This window comes from Mesoplodon densirostris, chromosome 11 (assembly GCF_025265405.1).
Source record: "Mesoplodon densirostris isolate mMesDen1 chromosome 11, mMesDen1 primary haplotype, whole genome shotgun sequence".
Taxonomy (NCBI): domain Eukaryota; kingdom Metazoa; phylum Chordata; class Mammalia; order Artiodactyla; family Ziphiidae; genus Mesoplodon; species Mesoplodon densirostris.
The window spans coordinates 102,591,894-102,615,377 of record NC_082671.1 but is presented as its reverse complement, the minus strand read 5'-3'; the positions used below and the strand labels follow the sequence as shown (position 1 = coordinate 102,615,377).

General features: G+C 35.4%; 1 protein-coding gene across 4 annotated transcripts in view; it reads right to left on the bottom strand.

Moving 5' to 3' along the window:
- Nucleotides 1-23,484, bottom strand: part of OSBPL8 (oxysterol binding protein like 8) — a 159,406-nt gene that overhangs the window by 28,861 nt on the left and 107,061 nt on the right. For all 4 annotated transcript variants that reach the window (XM_060112295.1, XM_060112296.1, XM_060112298.1 and 1 more), the window contains 9 exons: nucleotides 22,688-22,789; nucleotides 21,103-21,306; nucleotides 18,939-19,023; nucleotides 17,161-17,332; nucleotides 13,615-13,852; nucleotides 12,821-13,005; nucleotides 9,706-9,787; nucleotides 9,313-9,411; nucleotides 7,520-7,616 (listed from right to left, as the gene is read on the bottom strand). In XM_060112295.1, coding sequence (XP_059968278.1) covers nucleotides 7,520-7,616; nucleotides 9,313-9,411; nucleotides 9,706-9,787; nucleotides 12,821-13,005; nucleotides 13,615-13,852; nucleotides 17,161-17,332; nucleotides 18,939-19,023; nucleotides 21,103-21,306; nucleotides 22,688-22,789 — 1,264 coding nt within the window. The remainder of the gene's footprint in view (nucleotides 1-7,519; nucleotides 7,617-9,312; nucleotides 9,412-9,705; nucleotides 9,788-12,820; nucleotides 13,006-13,614; nucleotides 13,853-17,160; nucleotides 17,333-18,938; nucleotides 19,024-21,102; nucleotides 21,307-22,687; nucleotides 22,790-23,484) is intronic.

Here is a 23,484-nt window from a genome sequence, read left to right as displayed (position 1 = left end):
AGTGTAATGCTGGCCTCATAAAACAGCTGAAAAGTGTTTCCTCCTCTTCTATCTTCTGTAAGAAGCTGTACAGAATTGGTATTATTTCTTCCTTAAATATTTACAAGAACTCAAAATATCTGGGCCTGGACTATATCTTTTTTATAATTTTTTAAAAAATTAACTTATTTTTGGCTGCATTAGGTCTTCGTTGCTGTGTGTGGGCTTTCTCTAGTTGCAGTGAGTGGGGGCTACTCTTTGTTGCAGTGCTCTGGCTTCTCATTGCAGCAGCTTGTTTTGTTGTGGAGCACGGGCTCTAGGTGTGCAGGCTTCAGTAGTTGTGGCTCGCGGGCTCTAGAGCACAGGCTCAGTAGTTGTGGTGCACGGGCTTAGTTGCTCCACGGCATGTGGGATCTTCCCAGACCAGGGCTAGAACCCGTGTCCCCTGCATTGGCAGGCGGATTCTTAACCACTGTGCCACCAGGGAAGCCCTGGACTATATCTTTGAAGGAAGATTTTAAATTACTAATTCAATTTCTTTCACTGATTTAAGGCTATTATAATTTTACATTTCTTCTTGGGTCGGTTTTGGTAATTTGTGTTTTTTAAGGGATTTGCCTGTTTCATCCAAGCTGCCAAATTTATTGTCATAAAATTATCCATAATATTTCCTTATCATCCTTTCAGTGTCTGTAGGATCCGTAGTGATTCTGCTCATTTTATTCCTGATTTGTATTCTTTATCTTGATCAGTCTAAAAGCAACTCTTGGGTTCCCTGATTTTCTCAATTGTTTGTCCACTTTCTACACTGATGTCTGCTCATTATTATTTCCTTTCTTCTACCTACTTGAAATTTGATTACCTTTTTCTAACTTCATAGGGTAAAAATTAGATCACTGATTTGGTTCTTTCTTTTTTTCTAATTTAAAGTTAAAAATCTCCCTCTAAGCACCCCTTTTGCTGTATCCCACAAATTTTGATATGCTGCATTTTCATATCATCTAGTCTTGAATATTTCCTAATTTCTCTTGTGATTTCTTCTTTGACCCATGAATTATTTAGCAGTGTGTTATTTAATTTCTAAATATTTGGAGTTTACCTCGATATCTTGTTATTAATTTCTAATTCTATTTCATTAAGGTTGCAGAACATATTCTGTATGATTTCCATCTTTTGAAATTTATGGAGAGTTGTTTTATGGTCAAACATGTGATCTATACCAGTGAAAAACCATATGTGTACTTGAACACAATGTGTATTCTGTAACCATTGCCTGTAATGTTCTAGAAATATCAGTTAAGGTAAGGTGTTGATAGTTTTTTTCAGGTCTATATGTCTTTGCTTATATTTCATCTAGTTGTCTTATCATCTGCTGAGGAGACAGTGTTAATCTAAATATGATTTTGGAATTGCCTATTTCTCCCCTTAATTCTGTTTTTGCTTCATGTATTTTGAGGTTCTATGATTTGATATACATTTGTGATTATTATGCTTTCCTGATGTACTAAACCTTTTATCATTATGAAATACTCCTTTTTTATCTCTTTAATACTTTTTGTCTTAAAATTTTATTAATATAGCCATTCAATCATACTTGAACTTAATGTTCACATAGTTAAGCTTTTAATTTTTCCTATCCATATACTTTCAACCTATTTGTGTCTTTACACTTAAAGTGGATCTATCCTTGCTGTTTTATTCAATCTGACGATCTGTCTTTAAATTGGATTATTTTGACCATTAACACTGATATAATTACGATGGGTTTTTTTATCTGCCATGTTACTGTGCATTTTCTATTGTTCCTCTCTGATTTTTATTCCTTGATCAAGCTTTCCTGCTACTTTAAAAAATAATTTGAATTTTTTTTTTAGAATTTCACTTCAATAATCTTATTGGCTTTTTACTTATGCTTGTCATTATTGTGTGGATGTGTGTATGCTCATGTGCACACGCACATGCTCTAAAATAGTGTTTCTCAACAGTGGCACTACTGCTATTTTGGGCTGGATAATTCTTTGTTGTGGTGGGTTGTCCTGTGCACTGTAGGATATTTAGCAGCACCCCTGGCCTCAACCTACTGGATATACCAGTTGGAAAACCAAAATGTCTCTGGCCATTGCCAAATGTCTCCTGGGCCCCTAAGTTGAAGACCAGTGCTTTAGGGGTTACAAATATTTATCTTTAAAATTTCACACACCACTTACAATTAAATTAACCACTTTTATAAAATGTAGAAACTTTGCAATCTGTATGTCCACTCTCCTTTAAGCCTTTATGCTATAGTTATATCTGCATATGCTAAAAAATTCACAAGACAATGTTAACATTTTTTGTTTTGAATAGTAATATATATTATAAACAAATTGAGAAGAAAAAGTAAGAAAAAATGTCTTTTGTATTTACTAGATACTTATCATTTCTTACAATCTTCTGTCCATCCTGAGGATCTGAGTTTTTATCTAGTATCATTTACCTTTAGCTTGAAGAACTTTATTTAGCTTTTCTTGTGGTATGACTCTTCTGGCAACAAATTCTTTTAGTTTTATTTTATCTGAAAATGACTTTATTCTTGAAGAATATTTTCCTTCAACACTATAGAGATGTTCCATTTTCCTGAGTTCTTCACAGATTCTAACAAGAAGTTGGCCATTACAGAATCATTATTTCCCTGAATGTATTATATTGCTTTTCTCTTTTTGTTTTCAAGATTTGTCTTTGATCTTTGGCTTTAAATAGTATGAGTACATTGTGTCTTGGCTTAGCCATCTTTTTTTTCCCCTAACCACTAGACTGCCAGGAAATTCCCTGTATTGCCTTCTCTAGGATATTGATGGATTCTCACTCCACCAGTTTTCTAGAACTCGAAGTTAAAGAAGTGGGAGTTGTCAACTTCCCTGGTGGTCCAGTGGTTAAGACTGCACTTCCACTACAGGGGGCATGGGCTCGATCCCTGGTTGGTGAACCAAGATCCCACATGCATTGGTTTAGCCATCTTAATGTTTATTCTGCTTGGTATTCTTTGAGCATCTTGAATGTGTAAATTTATACCTTTTGTTAAATTTGGAAAACTTTTGCATCAACTCATTTTTTTAACATCTTTATTGAAGTATAATTGCTTCACATGGTGTGTTAGTGTCTGCTTTATAACAAAGTGAATCAGCTATACATATACATATATCCCCATATCTCCTCCCTCTTGCGTCTCCCTCCCACTCTCCCTATCCCACCCCTCTAGGCGGTCACAAAGTACCAAGCTGATCTCCCTGTGCTATGTGGCTGCTTCCCACTAGCTATCTATTTTACATTTGGTAGTGTATATATGTCCATGCCACTCTCTCACTTCGTCCCAGCTTACCCTTCCCCCTCCCCGTGTCCTCAAGTCCATTCTCTACGTCTGCATCTTTATTCCTGTTCTGCCCCTAGTTTCTTCAGAACCAATTTTTTTTGTTTGTTTAGATTCCATATATATGTGTTAGCATATGGTATTTGTTTTTCTCTTTCTGACTTACTTCACTCTGTATGACAGACTCTAGGTCTATCCATCTCATTACAAATAACTCAATTTCATTTCTTTTTATGGTTGAGTAATATTCCATTGTATATATGTGCCACATCTTCTATATCCATTCATCTGTCGATGGACACTTAGGTTGCTTCCATGTCCTGGCTATTGTAAATAGAGCTGCAATGAACATTGTGGTACATGACTCTTTTTGAATTACGGTTTTCTCAGGGTATATGCCCAGTAGGGGGATTGCTGGGTTGTATGGTAGTTCTATTTTTAGTTTTTTAAGGAGCCTCCGTACTGTTCTCCATAGTGGCTGTATCAATTTACATTCCCACCAACAGTGCAAGAGGGTTCCCTTTCTCCACACACTCTCCAGCATTTATTGTTTGTAGATTTTTTGATGATGGCCATTCTGACTGGTGTGAGGTGATAGCTCATTGTAGTTCTGATTTGCATTTCTCTAATGATTAGTGATGTTGAGCATCATCAATTCATTTTTTTCCTGTTCCATTTTCTCTCCCCTTCTGGGACTCCAGTAACACATATGTTAGACCATGTAATATTATATAACAGATATCTGAGGCTCTGTTCATTTTTTTTTAATTAGTTTCTGCTTTATAACAAAGTGAATCAGTCATACATATACTCTGTTCATTTTTAAGAATAATTTTTCTCTGTGTTTTCCACATTGGATTTCTATTTATCTATTTACAAGTTCACTTATTTTCTTCTCTATCATCTCCACTCTGCTGTAAAGTTCACTCTATAAATTTTTAATTTAAAATACTGAATTCTTCAGTTCTAGAATTTCTATTTAATTTTTGAAATATATCTATTTCTACTTTTCTTCTAAGCTGTACAATTTTTTCATTCGCTGTGACCATATTTTCTTTTACTTATTTAAGGGCACTTATTTTAGCCACTTAAAAATCCTTGTGTGCTACTTCCAACAGTACATCCTGGGATTTGTCTCAGTTGATTTTCTTTTCCTTTGAGAATATGTTCAATTTTCCTGGGTCTTTAAGTTAGGTAATTTTATATTCGATTCTGGACATTATAAATGTTGAGTTGTAGAGACTCTGAATTCTATTATTTTTCTCCAATGAAAGTTGTTCTTTTGTCTTAGCATGCAATTATTCAGTTGGACTCAAATTACGAACTTTGGTTTTTTTTTTTTTTTGGGTGGCAGTTTTGTTCTGGATTTAGCCAGAGAGGTAGGCAGAGAGAATTCAGGATCCCCTCTCTGGCCCTTTTACTTTTCAGGTTCCTGTTCTTTGTCCAGTGGCCACAGTTTCTCCAAATTTAGTGTTTGGTTCCCCAGGTCAGAAAGGCTGCAACGTTTCCACCAGTTTACCCTGCTAACTGTACCTGACCTGAGGCTGAAAGTCATGGAAACGAGGATTCATTCTGTATAATTTCTGTTGTATGACTATGGACTTCCCACTAAATTGTCCTGCAATTGCTCTCTTTAATGTTCTCACGTATTAATAGCTGCTTTCTGTATTAGGGCCAGATGTCCAGAGGAGAAGGACTGGTCTAGTAGGACCTTATTCAGACATTGTTGTTTACATATATTTTTAACACAGTAAAACCACATAGATTTTTGTATCCAAATTTATACATGTATTGGTATACCATAAAATCATTTCTCTCTTATTATATAGTATTCATAACCATACTATATCTTAAAATAACTGAATGTTCTCTTATTTTAAAGGAAATACTTGCTCTTTGTGGGAAAGTTGAAAAATCCAACGATAATTACCCATAATTCCATCATTCAGGTTAATCATGAAATCTTGATATAATTCCTTGCATCTTTTTTTCCTATACATGAATGTATACACGTTTTAAAGCAGAGTTGACTCAGAGAATATATGTACTCTGCTTTTCACTTAACATTATATCATAAGCCATTTCAGATTTTAGTGTACATTAGAATTACCTGAGGAGATTGTAAAAATGTATATTCTTGGGCTTCCCTGGTGGCACAGTGGTTAAGAATCTGCCTGCCAATGCAGGGGACAGGGGTTCGAGCCCTGGTCTGGGAAGATCCCACATACCACAGAGCAACTAAGCCCATGCACCACAACTACTGAGTCTGCGTTCTAGAGCCCACGAGCCACAACTACTGAGCCTGCATGCCGCAACTACTGAAGCCTGTGTGCCTAGAGTCCGTGCTATGAAACAAGAGAGGCCACCACAGTGAGAAGCCCACGCGTCACAACAAAGAGTAGCCCCCGCTCACCACAACTAGAGAAAAGCCCGCGTGCAGCAACAAAGACCCAATGCAACCAAAAATAAAATAAATAATATAAATAAATTTATATTAAAAAAGAATATACTTGAGCCCAGTGATTTTGATTTGGTAAGTCAAGATTGGGATTCAGGATTCCAAAATTTTAACTGATACTCTGATTATGAAATTGATGGTTTATGCATACCATTTGAAAAACAAGAGCAGTTCTCCCAAATGATGATAAATTATTCAACCCATAGCAAAGTGACTAAGTACCTATATTTTATCTGCTCTGCAGAATATCAGAAAGCCATTTAAAAATGAATGGTTCTTAGGGCAAAGACTAGTGGTACAAGAAAAAAACAGATCCATAGATCCAAGAAGATAGCCCTTGAAATAGAAAATAATGGCATTAAAAACCAGTGATAAATACACCAAATACTAAGAAAATTTATTGACTTTTGGGAAGAGGAAGTTGTGATCTTGCTTTACTTCATACACACTATATACAAAGAAATAAATTTCAGGCAAACTAAAGAGCAGTGAAAGCATAAAAATATGAGAACATGTAAGTGAATTATCATATAAGCTGAAGTGAGAAAGGGTTTTCTAATTGTGACATCAAAAGCAAAAACCATCAAAGGAAAAACTGATAATTTAGTACATCAAAATGTCAAGAGACTATTTGTTAAGAGGAATAACTCTACCCAGATGTCATTAAATTTAACTTAATTTAGATTCAAGAAAATGAACTAATTCCTAAAACAATATAAACTATCAAACTCTCCTAGCAAGAAGTTTCTATATGGGCAAGTCAATAACCAAAGAAGAAATGAGGAAGTTACCAAAAAATTGTCCCTACAAAGTTTGAATTTAGTAAATTCTTTCAAATTATAAAGGAACAGATAGTTCTGATATACACAACTGTATGTACTATAACATAGAAAAAAGAAGGCCAGCTGCTGAAGTAATTGCAGAAGGTGAGCTATGTATCTGGTATTCAATAAAAATTCTACATGGGTAGAACACATATTCACAAAAGCCATTTAAACTACAGTCAGGGTAGGGGCATGGAGGGATGGAGGGTTCAGTGGGGAGGGAATAACCCAAATACACGTAACCTTCAGAAGAAAATGGTCACCCTCTGAAACAAGCAAAATATAAAACCAGGCAAAAAAATCAAAACCAAAACCCAAACAAAGCAAGCATCAACGGATGATTTGTTTGTTTGAATTGTCACAGATTTTAGATTAAGGTTTCCTACTATACATATTTATTTTCCCTTGTACTTAAAAAAGTTTTTGTTAGTATGTTACTTGATCCAAGGTTAAATATCATTACTGACTGACCCTGGACTAAGTATTCTAACTGTATTTGGATTCTTTCTCCTTTTTTCAAAGACTAAATAAAAAGATCAACCCCTTAGGTACTTTGAGATGAAACTAAAAGCCTTAGTAGAGTTAAAGGCAAAAAACAAAAAACAAAAAACTAAACATTATGGCCTAAAATGGTTAGCTGTAGTGGGCAATCATTATTCTGTCTTTTGATAAGTGGTGTTTGTGGTAAATTTACACGTACGTGATGAACACTTACATAACATGAATCATATCTCTGTTTATGAATGAGCAAAGAAAAACGACAGAAAAAGAAAGGTCATTATCCAAGTAAAAATGATAAAATGACACATAAATTCCTTGCTGAAAACAGCCCAAGACCTTGTCTGTATAAAAGCTCACCAGGAAATACTACCTCCCAGAAAAGCATATAGATTGAGACACGGGTAAACTCACCATAGAACTTGGACTTAGCCAGGATACTACCACTAAGGCAAAATCCATCTTTTCGGTTACTAACATAAAAGGCAGATATTGGTGGATGATGGGACACCTATTGAATATAGGAAAAATACATTAAAATATAATAATATAAGCATATTATTGTGATATTATCAAAAGTTCAAGTCTTAAAAGCATACTCTAATAATGAATTAAAAGAAACATTTGGTAAGTAGTAAAATTAAATATTGATGATTGTAGTAACCAATCTCCAAGATGTATCTGAAGGAAACCCACCTCCTGGTATTCACACCGTAAGGTGAGCTTCTCTTACACTGTACCAAAGTTAGTTTGTGTGGAAGTAATAGTATATCACTTCTGAAATTAGGTTGTAATGCAGCATGTACCTTGGTGTGTGTGTGTGTGTGTCTCTCTCTCGAAGATCATTAGCTCTGAAAGGCCAGCTTCCATGTTATGAACAACTCTGTGGAGAGGTCCATGTGACAAGGAACTGAGTTCTCTTGTCAAAAGCCATGTGATGAGCTTGGAAGCAGAATCCTCCAGCCCAGGTAAGCCTTCAGATGATTGCAAAGCTGGCTGACATCTTGACCTCAACCTCAGGAGAGATCCCGAGCCAGACCACCCAGCTAAACAGTTCTCAGATTCCTGAACATCACTGCATGAGATAATAAATGCTTTTTGTCTTAAGCCATTAAGTTTTTTTTTTTTTTTTTTTTTTTTTCTTTTTGCGGTATGCGGGCCTCTCACTGTTGTGGCCTCTCCCGTTGCGGAGCACAGGCTCCGGATGCGCAGGCCCAGCGGCCATGGCTCACGGGCCCAGCCGCTCCGCGGCATATGGGATCCTCCCAGACTGGGGCACGAACCCGTATCCCCTGCATCGGCAGGCGGACTCTCAACCACTGCGCCACCAGGGAGGCCCAGCCATTAAGTTTTGAATTTGTTATATAGCAAGGAATAACTAATACAGTGGCTATTCTTCATGTAGATTACTGAACAGACTGTAGGAAACTAACAAAAGCTTTAACAAATATTTTAATAATTAATATTGCAAAATGTATACATCATGTTTTCTGAAATGAGACAAAACTAAAATCAAACGACTCTCAAGCTTCTCAACTTAGTGAAGAATTATAGTGAACTAAAATAAAAGACAGTATAATCATTAATTTAAAAAAATTAATACAGATAAGTGGTTTCAATCTGAGGAGTATATCAAAATCTCTTGGGAAGAGGAAGGTTTTTCAAATAACGCATCGTCTTCTCATCCTCCTTACATTCTGTATATGAAAGGTAAGCAGGTCAGGATTTGTTTAGATGAAGAATAGCTGGGAAGATATAATAGGGTGGAAGAATTAAATTTAAAAATAATGAGGCAAAAAGTGCAATATCAGATTATCTAATTGTGAATCTGTGGAGGGCTTAAAAAGGCATGTAATCTGAGATAAATTTAGAAAGATATGGAGGACCCTGAATGTCAGAGAAATGGGTGTAAATTTGATTTAGGAACTGGGGAACCACTGAAGTATTTGGTCCAAAAAAAGGAGAGGGGGCGGAGCAATAAAAATAAAGATTTATTTTTTATTGTAGATTCCACGACTGTAGGAGAGTATGTAGCTTAAGAGTGTGGTATTTAGTAGTAGTCAGTACCAAGAGGTTAAAATCTTACCAAATGTTCGCTAATAAGAAAGGTTATAATCAACAGTGAGTTTACTGAGTTAACATTTTCTATAAAAAAATCTGAATAACTTCCAAATCAGTTTTATTTCTATAACATGGATTTCTAATACCTGTTCAGCAATATAAAAAGTTTTGCTGTTTGTTCTGGGATGAATCCACAAACAACGGAAAGTCTCACCAAGTATAGGATTATAAGGTTTCTTTAGTCCCTGGTAAAAAACATACAAGTTTCAAATTATAAACATGGAAAATTCAAAGTATTAACTTCAACCAGTCAAGATAGGCTTAACTGTATCATCTGGGAACTGTCCTTATAAAATTTCCCAGTAGTGACATGAAATAAAATTAAATGACTTCAATCATAATACAGGTCTAAATAACCAATATTTTGCAATTCTGCTAACTGAAAGAGGTCCTGCAATACAATTATTAATAAATAATCTAAAGATAATATAAAGAATAAAGAACACATATAAGGCTATAGAAAGTAAAACAAACATTACCTTTGGCTTTTTATAGAATCCTGACAAATACCATTTTACTACTTTCTTCAAACGGAAATAAGGATTTTCTTCAAGAGCAGCCCTAAAAAACAAAATGATATATGCAAAAATTTTACAGAATGTATCACAAATTCTCCCTCATATTAATCAAGTCAACAATTGAATATGAGATATGATTGGAAAACATAATTCATTTTCAAAATAGATGGCAAAAACAACCACATAAATCAGTTTGCAAGAATCACTTTTCATAATCCGGTTACTTTTCTCCCCATTTTTAACGCCATCTTTAGCCTTCAACCTCCCCTATGTGCTACCAACTGATTTTCCAGAGTGAACTAACTGTACAAATATAACAGATAATCAAAGAATAATTTTCATTTTAAAACAGGTGTTTTCAAAAGCCATGACTCACCTGTCCCCTTGCCCTTCTGCTAATGCTATGAACATTGCAAAACACTGATTGTGTTTTTCAGGTGAATTCTGAGTTTATATATATATATGTATATATGGCAATTTATTTATATTACTCCCTTCAAGCATGTCTGAAGGTCCAATGTGGTGATTTTTGAAGATGAAGTGTGAGATGGAAGAGGCTAGGCCTAGGCTCACCGACAACTGTGCCAAGTTGAAAATACTGAACTTTTCGGGAGTTAACATCCCTCTGATTGCTCTCTTCTTTTCTTGGTTTAAATTCTCTTACTACACAATTTATTTACAGTTTCACATGTATGTAGAATGCACAGTTCAAAACTCAAAGCAATATAAAGAAGTACACAGTCTTGCTATTGCCCCATCTCTCCATACTCTTCCTACTTAACCTCCCATAGGCAACTTTTTTTTTTAGCTGCTTCTTTTTTTTTTGGCCGCACCACGTGGCATATGGGATCTTAGTGCCCTGACCAGGGATCAACCAGGGATCTAACCCGCGCCCCCTGCAGTGGAAGCGCAGAGTATTAACCACTGGACTGCCAGGGAAGTCCCTAGTTGCTTCTGTTTATATAGTTTTCTTGAAGTATAAAGAATCAAATATAAATATGTAGTCTTTTTTTTCTTTGGCTGTGTTGGGTCTTCATTGTGGTGCATGGGCTTCTCAGTGCGATGGCTTCTCTTGTTGCGGAGCACGGGCTTTAAGCGCACGGACTTCAGTAGCTGCAGCACGGGGGCTCAGTAGTTGTGGCTCGTGGGCTCTCGAGCGCAGGCTCAGTAGCTGTGGCTCACAGGCTTAGTCGCTCTGCGGCATGTGGGATCTTCCTGGACCAGGGATCGAACCGTATCCTCTGCACTGGCAGGTGGATTCTTAACCACTGTGCCACCAGGGAAGTCCCAAATATGTAGTCTTTTTCTTAAAAAAAGGGGAACAAACTAAATGCATTCTTCTGTACCTTGCTTTTTTACACACACACACACACACACACACACACACACACACACACACACACTCCTGAAGATCCCTCCAAATCAGTTTATAGAGTTTTTCCTTAGTGTGGATGTACCATACATTACTTAACCAGTCAACTGTGGCTGGACACTTGAGTTATCTAACCTTTTGCTCTTCCAAACCCTGCTGCAACAATTTTGTATATATGTCATTTTGTACATGTGGAATTGTATCTGTAGGAGATATTCCCAGAAGCAGGATTACTGAATCAAAGGATTGAATGCATTTATAATTTTGGTAGATACTGCCAGATGCCTTTCTAATGCACTGTGCTAGTTTGTATGACCCAGCAGCAGTCTATGAGTGCCACACAACCTTGGCAACAGTGTGTGTTGCCAGAAGTGCAACCTTTCAACTTGGGAAAATGGTCATCTCTCAAGATCTTACCATGATTCACAGGAACCTGCCTCATATCCTGAGGGAAATACATTTCTAGATAGATAAAAGAAAGCAGAACTGGGGTATAAAAACATCTAGATTTTTGGTCAAAGTGATGGATGGAAAATAGATCTTATTGGTTTGAATTTGCACTTTTCTTATTTTAAGTGAAGTTTACATGTTTAAGGACTATTTTTATTACTTCATTTATTTATTTATTTATTTTATTAGTTTCTGCTTTATAACAAAGTGAATCAAATCAGTCATACATATACATCTGTTCCCACATCCCTTCCCTCATGCATCTCCCTCCCTTATTACTTCATTTTGAAACTGCTTGGTCATTTCCTCCACTCCTTTTTCTATTAGGTTATTGATCATTTTCATTCACTATGAATTTCTTTTCATTCACTAAAATAAAAAGAGCCCTTTTTATTTTAGGGAGCTTAACACTTCATTTATGACTTAATTTGCAAAAATCTCCCACAGTTTACGAATTATCCTTTGAATCAGCTTGTTTTTTCTTTTTTTTTTTTTTTGCAATGTTCATTAATGCAACTAATAGACTAATAATGCAACGAATAAACTGAATACAGGTATTTATGCAGAATCTAAAAATCAGGTCACAGGGCCGGAACCTAGTATCTTAGAAAACACAGCGCCTTGAAACTGCTGCTGGAATGGGGGCAGCCAGTGAAACCTGGAAAAGTATGATTGTCCAAGAAACTGCTGGGAAAGAGGTAGGCAGCTCCTCCTCCACCTCCCTTATGCCTGCCTTCTTCAGAATTACTCCCAGGATCAGCTGGCAGGAAGAAAAGCAAAGGTGAGAGTGGGGATTTATGCCATGTGCCAGCAATTAGTAGGATGTTCCAGTTGTGATAAGCTGCACACGCCTCACTGCATGCAGAGAGGATAAGCACAAACGAAAGCAGAAGCCCCAGGACGGGACCTGAAGGAGGACTTCGGTGGGGGAGAACCAAGAATGCCAGCCAGCTCTCCCTGTGCTAGGTCAATGCACAGGTCAGGGAGCCTGTGATGGTAGTGCTGCCAAGGCAGGGGCAGAATTCCTGTCTTCCTCAAGCTTGTGATTTCTCCAGTTGACCTCATAGATGGAAACAGTACAGCAAAGTATTAAACCTGCTTCTTATTAAGGTCAACTACAGAAGTGGTGGAGAAGAGAGAGTGCTATCTCATTTGAGCCTGATTTTGGTACAGCATTACCACTGAAATCAGCACTCTGGAAAAACTCGAAAACCAGGAAGTATCTTTTATGTTAAGAAATGAGAATTTACTTACTCAGATAGGAAATCTGCATGATAGTAGTAATCTGAAAGTTTATCCAGGAAAGAACGGGGTTCCAAAATAAATGTAGGCAGAACCACCCTGGATAGGTCCATGCCAGGACGGACTTGTTTCAGTAGTGTCCAGATAAGGCTTTTGTTTTCTTCTGACACAGTTTCTGTTTGAGAAGCCTCACCTGCCTTTAGCAATTAACAAAAAATACTGAAATACTATATTTATTTCAGACACATAAATATGTAGGTAAGACAGCTAATACTGAAAATATGAATCTTCTCTAAGACTATTCGAAGCAATCTTAAAATGTGAAAATAACCCATTAGGTAATAAGTCAACACCTATAAAATTTAGTAAAACGGTAGTCGCAAGAGACACTAAATAAAGTGAATGATATATACAAAGAATCCATTACAAAAAACATTATACTCTATTATTTTATACTATGTTTACTTCTATGCATTAGCAATAACAAGAAAGTTATAAATTCATGTTTCCCTACAATTTACTTTGTACCTGGCAATAACATCAAGGAGTATCTTATTTCAAAAGCAAACCTGAAGAAGATGTAAACTCTAAATTTAATAGAATATATTGGTATTTTGTGAGTATATGTGTTTGTTTATAAATCTTGATATATTCATGTGTATGCAACTTTTAAAATAAAATAGGTATTATATAAATACTATTCTCTTTCAGGAAAATAAGCAATAGGTCATACAAATATCTTCAATTTCATCTGTAAATTTCCAAGAATTAGAAAACCAAAATCTCTGAAAATCACAGACTGTTACCTCTCCGAGTTCTTCATGGCTCTGTTCAGTGTAGGTAGTCTCCTTTAAAGGCTCAACAGGCTCAGGTTCAATGTATGAGTCATCTTGCCTTTCTGATGTATCTGTGTCACTTTCTTCACTTTTCCCCATCACCTCATTGTCAGACTCATCATGCTCTTGATCATTTTCTTTATCAGATTTATCAGAATACATATCTTGGTCCTTAAAATGCTGTCGTTCAATTTCACTATCATTTAACCTTAAGAGAAAGAATTATTAGGAGGAAGGATAAAGGAGGTTAAGAATATTTAATTTATAAATAAGAAGGATATGTAACACTTACTGAGAATTTACTATGTGCAGGGTACCATTCTAAGTGTTTTATATAGTTTAACTCATTTAATCATAAAATAGCCCTATAAGTAAAATTATTACTCTCACTTCACAGATTAATAAATGGAGGCACAGAGAAATTAAATTAAAACCTAGAAAATGCTAAAAGATGACACTCTGAGCTCTTTGCCTCTCTATCCTTTAGGTCTAAAATTTTCCAAAAGCAAAACTTTAGACTATTTCTTGCTAGATTTTTTTCTTAGTTTTACAAACATCATCACTTGAATCAACCTAACACTTCTGGCCTAAAGAAAAACTTCAAGCCAAGACCACTAGATTCTCAAGTGAACGCAAATGAATTATGACTTTCTACCTGTAAAGGTCTCCAAAGTCACTCATAATAAGTCCAAAAATAAAAGGAGAAATGTATAAGGTAATTATATCGATTTAATATTGGACTGAGGACTTCCCTGGTGGCACAGTGGTTAGGAATCTGCCTGTCAATGCTGGAGACATGGGTTTGATCCCTGGTTCGGGGGTTCGGGAAGATCCCACATGCCACAGAGCAACGAAGCCTATGCGCCACAACTACTGAGCCTGCATTCTAGAGCCCGCGAGCCACAACTACTGAGCCCCTGTGCCACAACTACTGAGCCTGCACCCTAGAGCCCGTGCTCCGCAACTACTGAAGACTGCGCACCTAGAGCCCGTGCTCCGCAGCGAGAGGCCACCACAATGAGAAGCCTGCGCACCACAACGAAGAGCAGCCCCCGCTCACCGCAGCTAGAGAAGGCCCGCGCGCAGCAACGAAGACCCAATGGAGCCAAAAGGAAGAAAAAAAAACAACTGGATAGGCTTAACCTTGAAAAAAAAACTCTATGGAGAACTGGAAATGGAAATTTCAGCTTAAAGAAATGAACCTATGGCCTAAAATTGTTAAGCTGCCATACCCAACCTTATTCTTACTTACAAGACTAGGGTTACTAATCTGCACAAAAAGGAAACGATTTTTTTAAAAAAATCACTTCCAGAATCAAAAATTTTTTTAGAAATTTCTCATTTAAGAAAGTATCTGTGGGTTTCGTTTGGTATAAAAAATTTGTAAAGTACTTTACAAATGAATACATGGTGCCGTTATATATAATAATTGACATTTTAACAATGCTGAGATAAGTTTAATAAAGCAGAGTAGTCCTATTTGATTCTCTTTTAGTCTCTATTTTTCCAAAATCTTCTTATGTTTGGATTTTAATCAGAGAACTTGTAACAGATATTCATTTTTTAGAATACTTATTTTCTTTTTTTTTCCTTTACAATCATATATTGCTGTCTTTGCTTTCTTACCATCTAGTCTCTCCTTAATCCCTCACAATCTGGTTTTTATTTTCTATTTTATTTTGATTTATCCTCTCTCCCCTTTGGTAACCTGTCCAGTTTCAAGACTTCATCATCATTTCAATTTGATGATTTCTGTTTGATGATTTCCCATGCATGCAAGAATAAGCTTCAGATTCATGTTTTTAAATGCTTGGTTGACCACATCTATATATACTGGGACCACTGCATCCTCAACATGTCCAATATTTAATATATTATCTCCCAAATATGGTCCTTTTAAAAAATTTTTATCATCTTCCCAGTCACTCGGGCTTAAAACTTGGTAATCTTTTTTTAACTTTACCCGTTTCCTGTCTCTTACATCCAAGGAGATTCTAAGTCTGGAAGGTAGGCTCCCATCCTTCCTCATCTCTGCATCATCAGTTCCTAGCTCATTTTCTGTCATATATCCAAATGAACGTGTTGATATGTTGATTCTACTTAATGGTAAAATCTGTTATATTGATCCTCTCCCTGATTCCCTAGCTGGATATATGTTTTCATCCTCTAAATTCTCCTGATCCTATATTACCTTAAGACATCTCTCCTTTGGTTGTTTATGTCATTCTTTTCTTTCTACTATTTATAGTTGCCTGGCATTTTATCGCTTTCAAGCAAAGCAAAACAAAACATCTCTCTAGGATTACATAGCTAGTAAACTGTTATACTGGATTCAAATTTAGGATCATATCTGATTCATTTTCCTATTCACAATGTGGTGAATTACAAAGAAAAGTGTATGGTGTCTTACACAGAAAAGAGACTCAAAATTTTGTAATGAATAAATACGTGAAGCAGATGAATTTTAAGATCCCCAAATAAGAGCATTTTAGGATTACCTGGTATTCTATAATACCAGGGGAAAAGGCCCCAACAAAAATCCATTCCTATATCAGTGCACCTCCCTCCCCCTCATCCTATCTCATTCAGACTCCTACACTAGGATAAAATAAAGCTCCAGATTATAGATCTGCAAAGAAAGGATGTAAAAGATAAGGTAATGGTGGTTTTATTTATTTATTTATTTATTTGGGTGGTTTTAAAAGAGAGTAAAGAAAAAGAGTCAAACAAAAGGATAGGAAAAAAAAAAAAAGTTCAGCTCCGCTTACAGGGAAGCGAGGAGAGAAGCAATCTAACTTTGAGGAGGGTAACGTCAATGCTGACAGAAATAAGTGGCTGCAGAGAAGCTGAGGGCTGGAGCCAGGGAGGAAAAGGGGAAGTCTATTTTTCCTGCAAAGCAACAGAAGAGATCTGAACCTCAACCTTCGTTTCCTTGAAGAAAATTTTTTTTAGTATTAACTACAATGAATGCTTCAGGGGGAAAAAAAAAACCACAAATAGGATACAGTTCCAATTTGAAACACAATATAATAGGAGAATTCCACAAATACCAGGTAGAATAAGTCAGGTCCATTATAGAAAAAACAAAAAAGTGCTATAGAACAACAGTAGAAGGACGGATTACATCTCATTTTTATGAGGAAAAGAAAGGCTTCGCATATGATATAATACTTGAGATTGAGATTGGCCTTGAAGAAAACACAGGAGTATGACAGAAGAAGAGAGCAAGGAGGACTAGAGGTCATTCTTAATTGAGGGAACACCAGGCACAAAGACAAGGTAGTTAGCATGGTTGTATTTAGGAAAGAACAAATAATTCATATTAGCTGGAATCAAGGAAATAACTTTCTACACCTCACCATAGCAACTCAACAAATTTTAAACCAGGCCATAGGGGTGTAAAGACACCTAAGTTTCAATCCTAGATACAATACAAAAATTCTAGGCCTGCCAACTAACCTAGTGAATAACATAGTCTCGAAAATAATCACCAAATTAGTAGCAATATCTACTTACTGGAAGTTATCACCACTGTGGAGACTGTTAGCACGTAATAAGCCATACAAAGTCACATGTGTGCTCTCTGATGAGAAGCTCAGGTCATGTTCCTTTCCTTCCCTGATCATTGTACGTTTAAGAAGACTAGAACATTTCAAAGCCAACTCCAAAGCATCCATCCAGCACCTTCCTAGAAGAAGACAGATTCATAAACAGTATAATTCAATAAACTAGAAAAACTAGCATCTATCTTAATTTAACACTGTTAACTTTTAAACATCCTATTATTTCTCTCAGAAACATGCACTGTAAAAGTTAATTAGAATATAAAAATCTGCCAGGATGTCTTAATGCAATTTTTCAGTTTAATAAGTGCTTTTTACATTCTAAATATCTAGAAACCACTGGTAAATAAATAACATTGATGTACATTAGAAAATACATCTAATCTAAAATAAATGTACTTTATTTTTAAAAGCTTCAAACATTAACATGTAGAATAACTGAAGGTACCAAAAAGGTACATGAAATGTAACTAACGGATTATGTTTCTACTATAAACCAACTATCTAAAATAATATTTTGTTGTTGACAGGATATCTATCCCAGGTTTAGCACCCAAATTTTAAGTCAGAAAAATGCCTAATACTGTTATTAACTGCCATATTAATTAGTAGAAATATTAATAACTTAATTTTGTGTGTGTGTGGTTGACTCCCTCTATGTATTTTAATTTTTGTTTATATTCAACTATAGTTGATTTACAATGTTGTGTTTCAGGTGCACAGCAAAGTGATCCAGTTATACATATACATATATCTATTCTTTCTGAAATTTTTTTTCCCGTTTAGGTTATTACAGAATATTGAGCAGAGTTCCCTGTGCTCAACAGCGCTCAGCAGTAGGTCCTTGTTGGTTATCTATTGTAAATATAATCGTGTGTATATGTCAATCCCCAAACTCCCAATTTATCCCTCCCCCAATAACTTTATTTTTTTAATTAAGATTTAGAACAGTACTAGCAGAAAAAAAATGTTAATTGCTCTTAAAAGTCATATACATTTGTTTCAAGATATGGTGGCAATATCAGCCACATAAATCATTTTCATAATGAAAGCTCATGCCTATGATATTTTGATTTAAAAAATAATCATCTAGTGAAAGTAAAGTTTAGAAGGTTACATGATTCCCTAGGCTAAGCTAGTCTACACTATAAAACATAAAAGTGAAGAAAAAATCCATTATCAATTATTAAAGTTTTAAAGTTACCTTGCTTTCATACAAATTATACCCTCCCTATATTTATTTCAGGAATTAAGTATTAAGTAATAAAGTACAGAATAGAAGTTTGTGTTTGAATGTCTTATGCAAAAAAACAAAAACAAAATAATGTATACAGTGTCATGTTAATATTTAATGATAAAATATAAATAGTATTAAATGTACTTCTAAAATGACAAAACTTAATGAGTTACCACAGAGAATACTAATCAAGTCAAAAAGGTGTTAATATGTCAATAAAGGATGAAGTTTATCCAGGCTGCTAGTTTATCACTCAATTATATGATGCTTCCTTCCTATTAGATTTCCCCATTTGTCAACCAAGTTGATGATATATTTAGTGTTCTAGGCAATTTATGATTATAATACCTCTGCTGCAAATTCCATACTAAACGCAGATTTCCCAAAGGAAAATGCAGTGATCTATAAAAGTATAGATCTATAAAAATATATAGTATATTTTTAAGTGACCCTTAAAAATAAGGACCATAATTCAATCCATCATTTGTATTTACCATCTGACTCTGAAGTAGCTCGGATGATCAGATAACTGCTAGGTAAGGGCTGAGTTATGGATCCAACTGCTTCACCTTTTGGACCCTTAAAAGCAGAATAAACAAAATAAATGGTGTACAGTATTACGAGATCTCAATTTTATATTATTCATTATTATCTGTAATAATCGAAGTGAGGCGTGGATTATAATTTTTAAAAACAAACAAGCTTTAATTTCATGCTTCTTGAGAAAGCAAATGTTAAGTACTGAGGAAAGCTTTCCTCTTTCACAAAATTTACCTCCTTACCAGAAAACTGAACTTATAGTTAACATTAAGCATTATCTCTGCATATTGTTCACATATTAAAGAGAAACCTAAAATTTCCCATACGAGACCAAATTTTAATTTAACAGAGAATTTCCATACCACAGAAACTATTAGATAAGAAATACTAAATTTCTGGAAGCCTAAAGAAACAGCTGGAAACTTGTAAGAAAAAGAGAAATGAATTTTTACTAGGTCCAGGGAAAAATAATTTTTTAAGTTGTCAGATCAAAGAACAAAATGGATTTTAAAAAGCATAAACTTTAGGAAGTAACGATGAACATTTAAAGTGAAAAAAGTAGAAACAAATCAATACGATTTTAACAATCCTATAAAATCCCTTGGGTATTTTCAAATGGCTTTGTAATTTATGGTCTAGTTCCTAGAACCAGTATAGAGTAGGACCTTGAGTCAGACTGCCTGGGTTTCAATCTTGATTCCATACTAGAAAAATTACTTAAGTAACCTCTTTAGGCCTCAATCTCTTTATCTGGGTAATGGGGGAAATTTGTATCCTCCTTATCTCATACCTTACAGGTACGAGAATTAAAAAAAGGTTCCATATAACATGCTTTAAAGAGTCCCTGACACAAAGTAAAGATTTATAAACATTACTCTTTCCTAAGCATAGACACTGACTTTAAAGCTGCTTAAACAATGTCCTAAGTAGGTTTTGCTTGTGAAGATATTCTGATGTTTATATAATTGTACAAATTTCCCTCCCGCCAATATCTGGAATGAAATAACTTGACATTATAAGTATCTTCTAATGATTTAAAAATTCATTACAATTCTTACAATGCCTAAAAATAGTAGTAAAGAATAAATAATATACATATAAAAGATTTTGAAAGTAATTTTTTTTCACTTCAGAATGACATGATACAGAAATACCAGAGGTTTCATGGGTTAAATTCTTTCCCCTGTGGGAAGTATATAATCTCAGAATAAAACTAACTCTGTAATCCTAAATTTATGCCTGCTATGATTCCAGACTACTGAAATAAAGGTTAACAGTCCAGGTCTTTTCCTAGGTGTCTGTATATTGCCTAATTAAGCAATACCCAACAAATTAAAAAGCTGAAGCACTTTTAGTTCTAATCTCAATTAGGTTGTTTACCTAAAGGAGGAGTCCTAAAACTTTATTCAAGTGTAATTGACTTTAGAAACTAAAACAAGGATCACTTTGTAAAAACTTAAGCTAGATTCATTTATTCAGTTAGCATGTACTGCCTGTCTACTGTTTGTAGAATTCCTTAGTATAACAGTTTATCAAATAGAGCATTTCTATTTTCTTGATTGTTTGTTTTTAAAACAAGGAGTGACCACGGTAATGCTTTTTAGTTATAAAAGCGTTAGAGCTCCATCTTCAAAGAAAGCTGCCTCTCAAAAATATGTAGGACTGCTTCTGCTTATAGGCTTCCTATCACATATTTATATCACTACAGGAAAGGCCACCAAAATAAATGGAAGCTTCTGTTCTAGGGAGTCTGACCATTTGATAAAGAGAAAAACACTCACAGTAAACAGGATACAGTATTACAAAGCAAAGCTGGTAATTGCAAAGTAAAAGAACAGTACAAACAATCCCTACAGACAAGAGATAATAAGGTACAATATAAATTAGGGGAGGATTTTCTGGAGACGTTTTTAAGTTAGATCTTAAAGGTAAACTAAGCATTTTGGTGCACATTTCATCGTGGGTAGAAACAGAAAGAGGAATAATGTGATTGAAGACAAAAACAAATTTATAAGTTCCGGCAGAGGAGAGCCATCATTAATCATTCATTGATTTATCTCAGTTCTACTTACAGATTGTCCTCTTTACCTCTCACCTATATAACAAGTGCTTACTTACCTTCACTGCCCAAATGGACTGCTCCAAAGGATGGAAAAGTTTAAAACAAAAGCCATCCTTTTTTGATGGACGCTCAATGATCTCACAGGCATTCAGAAGGACTGTTCCTACCCATTGACCATTTTTTTGGGTTTTATAGATCAGTAGCACACCAGGTTTCAACACACACCACAATTTGGTCCAGCTCTTTAGAGTACCACGAATCTACAAAAATATAAGTTTATTTAAGAAATAAACCTTCGTTTCTCTGCTTCACAAGATACTAACCAAACAGAGGCAAATAGGGTATTTTAATCTAAAATTTCCATAAAGTGTACACTTTAAATTCACTAGATGTATGTTTGTTAAGCTACTAAATAGCAAGCACTGGAAATAAATGTGAAAACAGCATGACTCCTGTTTCTGAGGAACTTAAATTCTAGTGGGAGACTGCATCAACGATTTCAAAACAATGTACCAAGTAGAATGGTTTTCCTAACCTTCCTGGCCAGGTCAGGGGCCATTAAAATATACTTTCCTAGTACCAAGATCTGGAGCTTAAAGACTTAGTAAGTAGAGCCAATATAAGTCAGAAGGTGTTTTCAGAATTATATCGAAGAAGACCCCCGCATTACTTGAACTATCAAGGAAACTATCACTAGACTCCTATTTTAGTAAGAAAACTTCCATGACAGATCCCATAAGGATTTTAGGTTGGAGGTTGTACCTACCCTTGGGGAAGGTGAAAAGCTTTCAGTGCTGGGGTGATTTTTAGGTGAAAGCCAGGTACTAAAACTTCCTGGGAGTCAGGGTCTTACAAGACCGTTCTCAAAGGTAGCATTAGTCTAAAATATTCCTACCAAATATCCTACAGATAAGAATGATAAAGAGGATGGAGTGACTAAGATGATAGAAAATAAAAATAAGTGGAAATAACCAGAGGCTAAAAGCATAAGGAATAGAAATAGCAATATGTATGTTGTTCTGCAAATTAATGCTTTCCAAATGGTAACTTCTACACTAACTTCATATCTTCTCCAAAATGCAAATATACCAAGTCTACAATAATACTAAATGATAATTTGAACGGCAAACAAAATATTCCTTTACAGCACATCAATGAGACCAGCGGTCCCCAACCTTTCTGGCACCAGGGACTGGTTTCGTGGAAGACAATTTTTCCACAAGGAGGGGGGATGGTTCAGGTGATGGGGGAGCAGCAGATGAAGCTTCGCTCGCTGGCCCGCCGCTCACCTCCGGCTGTGCGGCCCGGTTCCTAACAGGCCGCCAACCGGTACTAGTCCGTGGTCTGGGGTTGAGGACCCCTGGATTAGACTATATCATGTCACACAAATCAAAATGCCTTTTTAAAAGAACTGCTATCCATATTTGATGTTACTGTCAAGAGAGACAACATTAAGGTTTCTTCTCTCCATTAAGACTGGAACATAGATCCTCTGGGATACAACTAATAGTTTCTTCATCAGTGAAAAACAATCAACCTAGGAGATGTTTTTGTCTTGCAGGCTTTTAGGTGCACTCTGGGCTTTCCTATTCCAGTTGGTAAATATCCAGCCTTTGAATTCAAGAGTCAATACAAACTGACCTTCAACCAATCAGCCATAACAATAACAGAGGGATCCGTGATTGTACTGAGTAACTCCTTTGTGGCTCTTTTCTTTTCTTCTCGGTAATTTTTCTTTTGTACCTATTTTACAGAAATAATAGAAAAATTAAAAATACATTAGAAATAGGCAATTTCTCTCCAATTTTTTAGCTCCATAGAATGTAAAAAATTTTACACTCTAAAATAAAATTCTAAACCTCTTTTAGAATTCTAGCATCTTAGGACAGACTTTTTTTTAAGAGCTGGTAGAAATTTTTAGAAAAGCAAGGTTAGAATCTAGTTTTTCTGATCACTAGTCCAATTCTCTGTATATTTTTAAAGAAGTTTACGTTTTTAAAATTACACAGTACATGAATACAAACTCATGGTAAAAATTTCAAACAACACAAAGCTAAAAGCCGTTTTTATTATACCCTCTCCTATTCCGATTCCCAGAATCGATCACTGTTAACCTTCAGGAAAACACTATCCTTTCAGGCCTCTTCTATGTACACAACCTATAGAAATATACAGCTTTTGTGTTTGTTTTTGTTTTTTTGAACACATAAAAAAGGTTCTCCTATTCAATATTTTTTGGAGCATTTCAATTCTCTTTCCATTCCATGTCTACCTCATTCTTTTAACTGCTACACAGGATTTCTAGTATGAATAAAATAATAAGGGGTAACATTTACGGGAGACACTCTGCGTACCAGTCACTGTTGTAAGCACTTTACATGTATTACCTCATTTAATACTCACAATAACCTTGGGAAGTAGGACTATCATTATCCTTA